Source organism: Thermoascus crustaceus (genome assembly GCF_041956765.1).
Source record: "Thermoascus crustaceus strain CBS 181.67 unplaced genomic scaffold VTN00scaffold_3, whole genome shotgun sequence".
Lineage (NCBI taxonomy): Eukaryota > Fungi > Ascomycota > Eurotiomycetes > Eurotiales > Thermoascaceae > Thermoascus > Thermoascus crustaceus.
The window spans coordinates 1,382,068-1,394,927 of record NW_027192529.1 but is presented as its reverse complement, the minus strand read 5'-3'; the positions used below and the strand labels follow the sequence as shown (position 1 = coordinate 1,394,927).

General features: G+C 51.7%; 6 protein-coding genes across 6 annotated transcripts in view; 3 read left to right on the top strand and 3 right to left on the bottom strand.

The window, feature by feature from the left end:
• Positions 1–106: 106 nt before the first annotated feature.
• On the bottom strand, positions 107–1,130 carry VTN00DRAFT_5684 (uncharacterized protein; the record flags this gene model as incomplete). Its single annotated transcript, XM_069432241.1, has 4 exons — positions 107–326; positions 392–695; positions 789–1,023; positions 1,101–1,130. 4 exons carry the CDS (start codon positions 1,128–1,130, stop codon positions 107–109), a joined length of 789 nt encoding a protein of 262 aa, XP_069288121.1.
• A 414-nt stretch (positions 1,131–1,544) lies between these two features.
• On the top strand, positions 1,545–2,546 carry VTN00DRAFT_5683 (uncharacterized protein; the record flags this gene model as incomplete). Its single annotated transcript, XM_069432240.1, has 1 exon — positions 1,545–2,546. The coding sequence occupies one exon, from the start codon at positions 1,545–1,547 to the stop codon at positions 2,544–2,546; it is 1,002 nt and encodes a 333-aa protein (XP_069288120.1).
• Positions 2,547–2,699: 153 nt separating this feature from the next.
• Positions 2,700–3,735, bottom strand: VTN00DRAFT_5682 (uncharacterized protein; the record flags this gene model as incomplete). The annotated part of the gene is made up of 2 exons (XM_069432239.1): positions 2,700–3,059; positions 3,238–3,735. 2 exons carry the CDS (start codon positions 3,733–3,735, stop codon positions 2,700–2,702), a joined length of 858 nt encoding a protein of 285 aa, XP_069288119.1.
• A 1,967-nt stretch (positions 3,736–5,702) lies between these two features.
• On the top strand, positions 5,703–7,518 carry VTN00DRAFT_5681 (uncharacterized protein; the record flags this gene model as incomplete). Its single annotated transcript, XM_069432238.1, has 3 exons — positions 5,703–6,087; positions 6,157–7,160; positions 7,222–7,518. The coding sequence occupies 3 exons, from the start codon at positions 5,703–5,705 to the stop codon at positions 7,516–7,518; spliced, it is 1,686 nt and encodes a 561-aa protein (XP_069288118.1).
• Positions 7,519–9,604: 2,086 nt separating this feature from the next.
• On the bottom strand, positions 9,605–9,868 carry VTN00DRAFT_5680 (uncharacterized protein; the record flags this gene model as incomplete). Its single annotated transcript, XM_069432237.1, has 1 exon — positions 9,605–9,868. The coding sequence occupies one exon, from the start codon at positions 9,866–9,868 to the stop codon at positions 9,605–9,607; it is 264 nt and encodes an 87-aa protein (XP_069288117.1).
• Positions 9,869–10,864: 996 nt separating this feature from the next.
• Positions 10,865–12,860, top strand: part of VTN00DRAFT_5679 (uncharacterized protein) — a gene marked incomplete at both ends in the record, with an annotated part of 3,868 nt that continues 1,872 nt past the window's right edge. Inside the window, 4 exons of the mRNA XM_069432235.1 lie at positions 10,865–11,017; positions 11,070–11,268; positions 11,370–11,732; positions 11,781–12,850. Of these exons, the coding sequence (XP_069288116.1) occupies positions 10,865–11,017; positions 11,070–11,268; positions 11,370–11,732; positions 11,781–12,850 (1,785 nt within the window). The remainder of the gene's footprint in view (positions 11,018–11,069; positions 11,269–11,369; positions 11,733–11,780; positions 12,851–12,860) is intronic.

Genomic DNA, 12,860 nt, shown 5'->3' with positions numbered 1-12,860 from the left:
ATACACTTTCGAAATCAGCAGTCAAAAGGTTCATCGAGACTTGGCCGCAGAGTGGCCAAATTTGGGACCCCCAAGGATATGTAAAATCCCGTTTTACGCAACATACTCAGAGTCTAGCGTTTATGACAGTTCCGCCATCAAGGGTAATCGTTGCTCCATTCACATACGATCCAGCCCGGCTGCTCAAAAACAGGCACGCACCTGCAACGTCCTGTGGGGTCCCGATACGGCCTAGTGGAATACCTCCCTCGATGACATCTCGGTATTTCTTTAGCGTGGCAGCCATCATTTTACTTTCGAACGGGCCGCAGGCAAGTGTGTTGGATCTGCATAGCGCAAGTGATAATTAGCCTAAGGGGATCACGAGACCACAGCTGCTGGGTGAACGAACGTGATGTTTCTTTTTCCCAGATGGTATGCCAGCACTCGACTCAGGTGATGCAGACCCGCTTTGCTAGCGCTGTATGCGAACGTCTCTAGAGCAGGAACGCGCAGGCCATCGACACTTCCAATGTTGATGATTCGGGCCGGGTCGCCCTCGCCGGCACCCTTCTCCAGCAGCGGTGTCAGCAGCTGTGTGATGAGAAAGAGTCGATGGAGGTTCAGAGTCAGGACTCTGGTCCAGGCAGCAGACGGGTATTCATCGTAAGGAGCGCCCCAGTTGGAACCGGAATTGTTGACTAGCACGTGGAGCTCTGCCAGACGAAGGTATTTTCGTCAGAAAGTTCCCGCTTCTGGACGGACGGAAATGGCAGCCGATAGATAAAGCACTAGTCTGGTGTACATACTGCTTTCCCTTTTCGCAAACTCCTCCGCCAGTTTCTTGCAATCCTCTTCCTTGTAGAAATCGGCTGGGATGGCATAAGCCTTGCCCTTGCCCAGCGCATTGAGCTCGTTCACGGCCTTCTCGCAGGCCTTCGCATCACGGGATGAAATGTAAACCGTAGCGCCATTGGTGACGTAGCCCTCCGAGATCATGCGGCCGATACCTTTTGCTCCGCCGGTGACCAGCACCACTTTGCCCTGGAGAGCCAGCATTATCAGCAAGCAACGCCAAGTGGAGACGGGAATGTACGGAATAAGAAAATAGCTTCTCTTACCTCGACGTTGAAGAGGCTCTGAGTGTCCATTGCGATGATTTTGGCAAAATTTGAAATATTATAACCAAAATGAGGGTATAAAGAAAGGTTGACAGTTCAAGGAGGACGAGCGTTGACCATCATCCCCAGAAGACCCTCCCTTGGCGGCTATCCATATGCTCAGACCCGACGGTCGGGGTCTTGGATCTGGGGGGATAGCCATGGACCGAGGCTCGTCGGAACGGAACAAGTTAGACGCCGACAGGGCGCCCCATTCCTATCTGGGTGAAGTTTAGGGCACCGATGTCAGGGTTTACGGGGCAACAGTCTGATGGGCCCCTCAGTCCCCTCCAGTCCCCAAACACTTACCGTATTCAGCAAATTTCCTCATACTCTCGTTCATGTGCCTGCATATATTTTCTTTAATTTTATAGAATTTACATTTTTCATCCTATAGACCCCAACATGGAAGAGCTACAAGCAAGACACCGCAAAGAGCAACGAGATCTCCAAGCGCGCATCACGCAGAAGAAAAAGTCTGCGACCAAGAAGACCCGCAAGGGCGTCAATGACGAATGCGAACGACTCCAGAGGGAACTTAATGAGAAGCAAGCAGCGGAAATCGCGCAGCTCAATGGTGAGCCCGCGCCACCCGTCGATGGCATAGACAACCTCAATCTCGAGGATGGTGAGGAGCCCAACAGCGTTGCAGGAGAAGACAGGGCCGAGCCGACATCAGAAACATCCGAGAAGAACAGTGAACAAGCTGGTAAAGCAGCAGAAGCTTCGACGCCTTCGCAACCGGCCCCCGCCACACGGGGCAAGAAACCTAACCGTCAAAAAGCTCGCCTCGCCCGCCGCGCGGCGGAACGCGAAGCCCAGTCTGCCATCGCCGCTGAGGAAGCCACGAAGCAAACAGATCACCGTGGGAATGAGAAAGAAGTCATGGATGCAGCCTTCAAGCGTCTCGGTTTGAAGGAGGTCGAGATCAACCCGGACGGGCACTGCCTCTACTCCGCCATCGCCAGCGAACTGGACAGTCTGGGGATTGGCTTGAAACCGGACCCAGCAAACATCGTTCTCCCACCTACAACGCTCTCGCGCATCGAGACGGTTACTTCGCCTAAGCATGACGGATACCGGGCCGTCAGAGCCGTGACGGCGGATTACATTCTCGAGCACCAAGACGACTTCGTGCCTTTTATGGAGGAGCCCTTGGATGAGTATACCAGGAAGATCAGGCTTACGGCAGAATGGGGAGGGCAGCTGGAGCTACAAGCGATCGCAAGGGCGTACGGAGTCGAGATCAATATTATACAAGGTGATGGGAGAATCGAAAAGATCGAGCCTGGTGACACAGGCGCAGTGGACGAGGAAGAGAGAAGCAAGCGGAAAATCTGGCTGGCTTACTACCGCCATACTTACGGGCTCGGTGAGCACTACAACGCTCTCACGAAAGAGTCTTGAACCAGAACTGGACAAGTGATGAAAAAATTTCCCTTCCTTTCTGAGAGTCACAAACAAAGAGCTTCTGAGCCCGACGCCCCTCACTGGGAGGGTATTCTATTCTCAATATTGGACGAAAGGCCTCCGGCATATATCTCCAGTTTCCTCAGTCGTCTAATCGCGCCGACGCCATAGAGAAACCCGGTCTCGAATCTCGCCTTTTTCATCCTTGCCCCACTCATGCGTCTGCATGGGTTGGAAGTGTGCGATTCGCTCGAGTCCCTTGTCACTTGGCTCCCGCAGAGGGTCCGACCTGATACTTCCCTTGGAGTCGTATGGAATGTCCTCACCGGGGTAACTCAAGTGCTCCAGATAGGCCTTTGGCGGCGACGCGAACGGCGGGCCTCCCTCCAAGGGGTCCTTGTGCGTCGGGAACTCAACGGTTATAAGGTTGCCCCAGGGCGCAGGAGCAAGGAGTTGTGTGTGACGGAGTGCCCATTTCGGACGGAGTGATGGGTTCAGCGCACAGAAGAACTATACGTCCGGGAAAGAGCCAAAAGAAGGCAGAAAATCCTGTCAGAATTTGAGTCCCCTTCAAAAAATAGTGAAGTCATAAAAGTTGACTAGAGTAGGATAGAATAGAATAGATAACAAAGTACAATGAAGAGACAAAGAACGAGGGGGAAGCGATGCTACTTAGTATAGTACGTACCGTGTAGTCATAGATAAGGTGAAAGCTATTCCGCTCCAGCCCGAGCTTCTCCAACCAGTCATCCTTGAAGAAATCACCCTGGACCCAAGTGACCTTGCCCCGTCCAACCTCCTGATTCCGCACGGGGTACTTTTCCCCGCTCTTCGCTTCCTCCTGCTTGCAGGCCTCGAGGGCGGCTTCGCTGACCTCGAGACCGTAGGCGTCATACCCGAAGCTAGCGAGGAGGAGCACATCATAGCCCCTCCCGCAGCCGGGGACCAGAGCCTTCTTCCTGCGCCGCTGCTCCCCCTCCTGTTCGATTGGGCTTCCAAGGACCTTGTCCCCGTAGACCAAAGTCTCCTCGAGAGCTGGGTTGGAAGCGCCTTTGTCCCAGGGAAGGTTGTCGCCTTTATTCCAGAGGTCCGCCCATCCCTCGACGTAACGGTCGCCTTGGTACTTCTCGAAGTGGCCGGACAGGGAACTTACCCCGGTGGTATTGCTGTTATCCTTGTCCGCCATGGTCGTTAGGAGTCGCAGGGATGATGACGACGATGATGATGGCCGTTCAGAAACGATCCGTGCGTTTCTCAATGGACTTATGCGGGGCGATGGGCTGCGGACGGCGAGAGGGACGCGTTCAGTGCAGACGTCTAAGATTTTACGATGTATGTATGGTAACCGCTGTCTCAACATCTCTGTTCTTGAGGATCTTTATACAGGTCAGTGTACCTACTTATGTAGTAGAAGTAAGTTGATCACTTGGGGTGCTATGCGGATTGAAGAGGGGCTAGCCGGAAGCGCGGAATAGAACTCGTTGGAATACTCGAGAATGAGGTGGCCACAACTTGGTCGATCTATTTGCAGTAGCAATTGAAATCTGGGGCACAACAATTACAGATTGCACTGTTCGATCTCAGTCTCTGCACGTATCGCGATTAACAATGTTAGCCCTTCAAGGAAACTTCTAAGATCTCCCAGCGGCAGGGAAGAATAAGGTACTGATAAACGATAGAGTATCAGCGATCTTTAATCACGCAATTTCCCCGCATGGAAGTGGGAAGCTTTACGATTGCCAAGACATCAGAGACCTCACTGCTACAGTTGGGCAACCATTGATCTTCGGGGGAAAAAGTGACAATTTCAAAAGAGTTCCTGTGATGAAGATTATCGCAGATCAGACCCATGGTAGATGGCACGGTAGCTCGTCTTGACTTCTGATGGGCCAGAGGCGATGCTGCCGGAGGATAAGCCTTGTGGGGTTCCCTCGTGCACACAATGCGAATTGTCAAGTCGCATGGCTTACACCGCCTATGAGACGCTGCGGAAAATAAAGAACGTTTGTTTCACCACACGAAAGGCCCGAGGCACATGGATCAGGAGTCTGACAGGAACCACTGGGGTTCCTGCATGCTGACTGCCTCGCTGCTCATATGATCTCGTCCGGGAGTAGCACTTAACTACTGCAGGGACTATATTAACCAGCACGAAACCTACGACTCGGTCCGCTGGGGCATCATCCGAGATCCAAGCGCGGCAACGGTGCACTCCGTGCACAGGAAGTTGAAGATGGCCATGGCTATTTTTTGACAAGATCTCTGCCAAGAGGGATCAAGCCCCGTCCCCGGATCCGAGAGCTGCAGCCGTGGCGGTCTCGAGTCGGCAGAAGGCGGTCGGGCAGCGCTGGGGGCCTTAATGACGGAAATAACGGCACAAGCAAACTGGATATGACTGGACACCGGCAAGCTCTTCCACCGGAGCCCACTCTCACTATCGCCGGAAACATACAAGATTCTACCCCCTCTCTGAGCCCACGGGGGTGGCCAATTCTGCTTTTGCTGGGGCAGATGTCGGATGTCCGATGACCGATCAAAAGACTCTTTTCTATTCGATGATGACGATGCGTTGCACTCGGTTGTTTCCCAAGCCCGAGGGCAATTACGATAGCCCGTGGCTCCTTCCCGGATTCCCCCCTCGTGCCTGCCCGTTGCCATTGGACTGCGATCTTGGGCCAGGACGGAGTCCGGCACTCGTCAAAGCTCTGCAAGAGCCTTCAAGGTGGAGATCTTGGGGAGGATGACTCCTGCCCTTTATGGAGCTGGCCGTTCTGATATCGGCCAGAACTCCACAGCTCATCTCTCTTTTCCCTCTCTTTTCTCTCTTTCTTTGCCATGATCATACCATGACTGCACAGTTATCCTTCCCTGTGCAGTCTTCCTCTCTCTCTATGGCCAGTATCCCTCACGTTGGGAACCATCTATATACTTCCTGAGCCTATGCCCACTGCTGTCCTTGATTGCGTGATTGGAGTCATTATTTATCCAGAAGCGGAAACATCTTTCAGCATAAGTTAATGTCAGCAGCACAAGAGTCTTTCCCACGAATTATTCTTGACATATCTGCGCCGTCGGGCCTTGAGAACCTACTACCCTACCCGTCTTCTCGCAGTTGAGTGTTACCACTCCAGTATACGGGATTAGCGATACAAGATGGCGGTCTCCGACCCGGAACCGGTTTCCACAAAATCGCCCACAACGAGCAGCGAAAATCCAAGCCGTCCAAGCTTACAATCCAAGGAAGAGATCGTGATGGACAATAATTATTCCCGATCGCTTTCTGAGCGCTCCTCCAGTATCCATCCTGTAAACGAGGACAAGAGTCCGGAGGAGGCTTTCCCTTCATTCCAACCCGAAATGGAGGGCGAGGCTTCAAGTGTCGTACCGAGATCCAAGCGTCGAGGACTGTTCGGCCAGTTCACGCTCCTAGCAGAAGTCGAGAATCCAAAGACGTACCCCCGGAAGACCAAGTGGTTCATTACGTTTGTCGTCGCTGTGGCGGCAGCAGCAGCTCCACTCGGAAGCTCAATTTTCTTCCGTGAGTTCTTCCCTTGATAAATGCGATTTCTTTTTTTCCCCTGCCCCATTCTGATTCTTTGGAAATTAGCATCTCTTTCCCAGGTATCAAGGGATTTGAATACCACACCTACAATCACCAATCTGTCTATCGCCCTGTACATGTTGAGCATGTCCATATTTCCACTGTGGTGGTCATCCTTCAGTGAAGCATTGGGTCGACGGACGATATATCTCATATCTTTCTCCCTCTTTGTGGTATTCAATGTCCTGAGCGCCGTTTCCAGCTCCATTGCGATGCTCATCGTCATGCGTATGTTGAGCGGTGGAGCTTCTGCCTCCGTCCAAGCTGTTGGAGCAGGGACGATTGCTGATCTCTGGGAGGCGCGTGAGAGAGGGCGCGCCATGGGTATCTTTTACTTGGGACCGTTGTGTGGTCCTCTATTCGCCCCTATCATCGGCGGCGCTCTGGCACAGAAGTGGGGATGGCGAAGCACGCAGTGGTTCCTGGTCATATACGGAGGAGTGGTCGTGTTGTTTATCCTCCTGGCTCTTCCTGAGACCCTGGCGGTGCGGAAGACTCCTATCGTAGAAGCTGAACCCATGCCTCCAATGGAACGTCCATTGAGCCGCGTTTCGTCCCGACAGGTTGTTCAAGGCACAACAAAGATGCTGAGAGTTTTAAAGGTGGTCTTCCTCGATCCGCTCGGGATCGTCATGTACTTGCGGTTTCCACCAGTTCTTTTGACGGTGTATTACGCGAGTATCACCTTTGGTGCACTATATGTGTTGAATGTCAGTATCCAAGCTACGTTTGGGAGCCCACCATACAACTTCCCCACAGTCATCGTTGGCTTGCTCTACATCCCGAACTCTCTTGGCTACATGATCACCAGTGCCTTTGGCGGGCGGTGGATGGACAGGATTATGCAACGCGAAGCGAAGAAGGCGAACAGATACGACGAAAATGGCAAGTTAGTGTATCGTCCCGAAGATCGTATGCGCGAGAATGCTTGGCTCGGGGCCTTTATCTACCCTGCAGCGTTAATTTGGTATGGCTGGACTGCTGAACGTGGGGTTTTTTGGCTCGTTCCGGTATGGTAACCCGATTATCCTCCACCTTTCGTGATGACCGATGCAGCTAACTCAAGGGAAGATGGTTGCCAACTTCTTTTTCGGCGTGGGCTCGATGCTCATCTTCAGCATGGCCACGACGATGCTGACGGAATTCATGCCAAAGAAATCTTCCACCGGTGTTGCACTCAATAACTTCGTGCGCAATATCTTCTCGTGCGTCGGGTCCATTGTTGCTGCTCCAATTATCGACGCTATAGGCAACGGTTGGATCTTCACAATTCTCGGCCTGGTTGCCATTGCGAGTAGCTCAGTAATCCTCGCTATGAGGATCTACGGTGCTCGGTGGAGAGTGTCAATGGATGCACACATGGGCTGATAATTCTCTTTTCTGATTCGCATGGTACGGCGTTTGGCGTGGTGTTAAACAAGAACTGTGAACTACTCTCCTGGTGATGGTGCTTGTCCTTGGCTCGATCCCGATATGATTTTCTTCTTCCGACAGCGGCATTTGTCTCAGTTGACACCGAAGTCCACTTATGAGAATACGTCTTGCTATGCATGCATCGCCTTTTGGAGTCTGGGTTTAGAAGCTTGTCTTCACCACGTGGCATTGCTACTTGGCCTGTTTATATCCTTCCGTGGCTTCCTTTATTTTGCTTACCGTGTCTGCCAAAGATTCCCTCCTTATGCATTTTTAGCATGACCTGGGATAACGAAATGTGGAGGATGCGTATGTTTCTTGATGTGAGTAACTTGGGTGCCATGCCTCCTTCTGCGTGAATCAGGATAGAGAACGAAGAATAGACTAGTGGAAATGGATCACATTGTGCACCAAGAGAGTATATGATAATAACGGTGAGCTTGACTTCGTGCTAGTCGTCCTTGATGTATGAATTGAAATTTCATGTGCGCCTTTTGGGATTATAGCAAAATACCTAGTGGAAGCAGTCCTTTTTCTGGTACATCCATTCGTTCCAAGCTTCGTCCCTTCCACTACTTGGTAGCACTCACATGCTTCGCATACGTAGCCGCCCAAGCCGCCTCACTTCTCTACCTTAGGTACCCTAGATCTCGTAAGACACATGCATGCGGGGACGGGTCCTAATGATAATGGTATGATCCCGTCCCGTCCCTGTGCAAACGTCGGCTTTGCAGGGTCAGGATGTTGATAGGCTCCTAGGTCAGACCAATGGCGTAGAATGTGGGGGTTTGGATAGAGAGCTCTCCAGGCTGCGTCTTTTTTTAAGGATTGGGAGTAATTTCCTACGATGATATCATTATCTAGGTACAGTACCTAATTTACCTTCCTTTTGGTTGAGCAAATTATGTGCCCACCGCTTGGGCAGATACATATGCAGGTTAGGTAAGTAGCATAGTGTACCTAATCATCTATAACATCTGCAGCATGGGTCCGAGCAGGAGGCCGAAAGGCAATTTGGGTAATTTGGGAGATACCTCTGGGGCAGGCAGGTTTTGCGTTAGCTAGGTAAGCGGCCAACAATCAACCGATGTTTGCTTCTAAAAGCAAACTAATCATATCTAGTGTTAAAGGAATTGATATCACGATTTCTCTCTAGCTTCCTTGCTCTTGTTCTGCACATGCAAGAGAGCCTTATCCATCCCAGAAGGGTACCTAATCCGACAGAAGTGAAGTGAGTAGAGGAAATGAGTCATCAGCGCTATCTGGTCGGGATCTGAATGTTTGCTAGGTAGACGCAAGCGCGAGAGTTATTTTAACAAAGGGGTCCTCCTGACTGGCTTGATATGAGGTGATCAATTGCATATGCTTGCTTCCCCGGGTTCTCACCGCCTTGGCATACACGAGGCTCACGCGTGTGGGGGACGAAAGACTGGGATCCAAAAGCGATAGGTGCCAGTCTATGTTGTATGAAGGGATAGAGAGCGAGGTGGACAGAACATATATAAGTAGATTTTTTTGGCTTCAGCGCCTCTCCTCCATTATGTATCTCAAGGAAAACTGAAAACCACGTATTTCGCCTCTGAGTTTGATATGTTGTTTTGCTTTACGGGCGGCTGCTGCCCGGTTTCCATCTCGGATACCCGATCAAGAGAGCTGTCATTGTCAGGCTGCATCTTACGAGTCAAATCGGCCCGCAGAACTAATGAAAGCGGTGTAAATATCTGAGGAGATATGAAACTTGACGTGCCTGTCAGCTTTGGCTGGGCGCTAAGTCCAGGACTGATGCTCGTTCCTATATCTGTGCATGTTGATATCAGCGATCAGTCACCAGGCCTCGTCTTTCAGTTTAGGTATGCATTCCAAGATGCCCGCAGCGTCAAAAAAAGAGGTCAATGCGTTCTATACCGGCCCAAGGCAAAAGGGCATATGCATCGATAAATCGAAGACTGGGTTGAAGCAGAACGATTAGGTGGTTTCTCAATTCGACAAGCTCGTGTACGGTACGCAGGTACGCAACAGAGCTGGATGAGATTGAGTCCTTTCAGTCCGACTTTCCCGTTTGCAAATTTTCAAGGATATATGATGCATCAGCCCTGGTGCCACTGGCTGGTTTCTCCAGCGACGAGGATGCGTCGTCGATAAAGATATACTCTGGCCAGTGAGAGGATGCCAGAACAGCGCTCCGCACCGGCCTGTCCCGCCGCCTCACCCACTTTTCCGTCTTGGTGCTGGTCCGCCCTTGAGCCTCCGCGCTTCCTCCACGGCTCTTCCCTCTCCGTCCCACTATCGGTCCTATCAAGTTCATCTCTCCCCTCTGTCTCTAGTTATCCTAATATCCAAGCATGCACAATGGTCTCGGTTTTTGATGCCTTGCTGATCCAATAACCAGGGCATCTACTGACGGTTCTACGCCTACGCCCTTGCTTCCGCACAGATAAGGTCGAGACAGGCGCAATGATCTCGCATCACTTTATCCAGTGTCCACTGCACCTGCGGTTTGGCTTCCAATTGGGCCTAATGCCTGAGGAGTTGGGCAGGAACCACACCGCAGAGCAAAAATAGCATGTTGCTTCTTCTTACCGAACTCCGCTGCGAAGGGACTCGCGGGAGCATTGTGGGCATGGTTCGGAAGCCCGCCACTGATTATTGTCTCTGTGTATCTTGTCCTGTCAGAAGTTAAGATGTCGATTTCATGATACCCACACCAAACTGACAAGTGAATCTCCACTGGTCGGCCCGGTGGCTGGTATTTTTCTTTTTTTTCTCTCTCGTGCTTCATTCTTCCAATCCTTTTCTCTCCGTTTCAATTGCTACTGCAGCTCGCCCTGCAGAGGGAATAAGCGTGCTGCTTTCACCCATTCTAAGATTTCCCGTGCTTGCCCGCAATGACACAGGGATTCCTGGGGCTGCGAGACGTGGTCCAATGGCACTGAGGTCCTCCCGGGTAATTGGTCGGTCATGTTGCAGGACCCGGGGATCAGTGCAGCTTTCACCATGTCCACCTTGGTGGATGGCGTGGAAAGATGGGTTGCTCTGCGTTTGTGTTCGCTAGAGCCCACCATTTATGTCGAAATAACTGGCCTGCGTCCTTTTTCCTTTCTGTTCCGCATTACATGACGGGCTGCCCTACTGTCTCTTTCGACCTCTCCCGTCTCATTATTTCTTCCATGTCAACCCAAGGTGTCTCTGTGTAACTGCCTGGAGACATCTCTACCTCTCTCATTGCTCCACTCCCTCGCCACGCGCAACTCCCCCAGATAGAGCTGCGTCGCCTTATGCCCCGTCATTCGTCGTCGCGGCAATGAGCAAAGGAAAGAAGAAGAGGAATAATAAGAACAACGGCACTCTCTTGAACGTCAACACTTCTTCAACCACAGAAGTAGACAAGCATATTGCCCAGTCCGGCACCGTCCCGCCAATTGGGCCTGCTGAAAATGGAGCGGGAAAAGTTCCAGTATGCAAAGCTCCCTGCCTTCAAATATCAGACATTCGAGCGTCATTATCAGACCTTCGATCGTCGAACTCAAGAGTTCTTATATCATCCCGTTGCTCCTCCAGCTGAGGATCCTCTGACATCTGGCAACGACCAGGAAAACGCCGACTCCGTGGCGGAAAAGCCAACGGAAGTAGAAAATCCCCCAGACGGGTCCTCGGGCGATAGTCCCGCTCCCCCTGCCGAAGATTCGCCTTCTCCTGGCTCTGGTGGTGAGTACATTATAACTCCAATTGTGTATCTATATATCTACGGACTGGGTTTGATTTTTCGTCAATCGACTAATCCTCAATCGTTATCTATGCACCATCAGATGCGAATCCATCAGAGCAGCCAGCTTCCGAAAAGGAATCTGCCAAGCCTTCAGATGAACCCTTCACGGAAGCCAAAGAAGAAGAGAATAAGACCAAGGAAGAGGCAACCGAGGAGGGAAATGTTACTCAAAACCCGGATGCTGAAAGCAAGTCCGGTGACGATCCGGGCGATAAAGATGAAGCTGCGGCAGATGCCGTGAAGGACGAGGAAAGGGAGAATGAGAATCCTGTGGAAGGTGACACACCAGCCCAAGGAGACCCTCCAGAGACCAGCGGTGTCGAAGCCGAGACAGAAACTCCAGCCAATGATGCTACGGCGAAACTTGATGATCCTCCAAAGGAGTGTAGTGAAGAAGAATATGGTATGCAAATACTCCCGTTCAGGCAGGTAGTCTGCTGATGTTAACTAGATGATGAAATTTTCCCAGAATGCGACCCGGCTGCAGAGGTGGAGAAAGTTGCAGCAGAGAAGGAAGCAGCAGCAAGGCAGGAAGAAGAGGATGTTGAAGAGAAAGAAGCTTCCAAGGCAAAAGAAGCTTATACTGAGGGCAAAAGCCCTGAATCAGTCCAAGATCCTCCTGCTGTCGAAGGCCAAGGCGCAGAATCTTCGGCGGACAAAGAGCCAGCATATTCTCCGGAGGAGGGTCAAGATGTCGACAACGGTGCGGCTGAACCCGAAGCCTCTGAGGACACTGCAAATGGTTCTACAGACCCAGATAACGGAGCCGGTGTTGAAAATACATCTGTCCCCGCCGATGAAGGGGGTTCAAAGGATGATGACAAGACAGATGCACCAGCCAAGAACGACGAGGAGCCAGCTGAGAATGGAAACAGCGAAGAGACTCAAGCCGAGTCGACTGAGGAAAAACAAGTATCTGAAGAGAAAGAAGAGTCTGTGTCAGATGAAACCGCATCCGATCCACCTGTAGACTTTTCCTATGAAGAAGCACAGGGAGTGGAGACACCTGCAACCGGCCCGGAGCCTGACGAACCTGTCCCAGATGCGGAGTCTAAGGAGGAACCTAGCAATGAGGAACTGTCAGATTATGATTCAGAAGAGACTGTCGCGACTAAGGAGAAGCTCGAGGAAGCACCCTCGGATGTTCCGGCACCTGAAAGTCATTCCTCGGAAGATGAAGACGAGTCTGTCGAAGACGCCGTTACAATGATATCTGAGGCAGAAGAGCCTTTAGAAGACGTGAACGCCAGGCAACCGGAAAGCGAGGAACAAAGCGGAAAGGATTCTTCCTCACATGGACTTGCTGAGGAAGGTGCTACAGCCTCTGATGGAGCAGAAGACTCTCCTGACGACGCCCCTACTGAAGATGCAGCCGCTAAGGAGTCTCCCGCCAAGGATGTTCTCGAGGATATCCTAGCTGAAGAGACTTCCGCGAATGAGGCCCCAGCTGAGGACATGCCAGCCGAGGAAGCTCCTGTCGAAGAGGCTCCTGTCGAAGAGGCTCCTGTCGAAGAGGCTCCTGTCGAAGAGG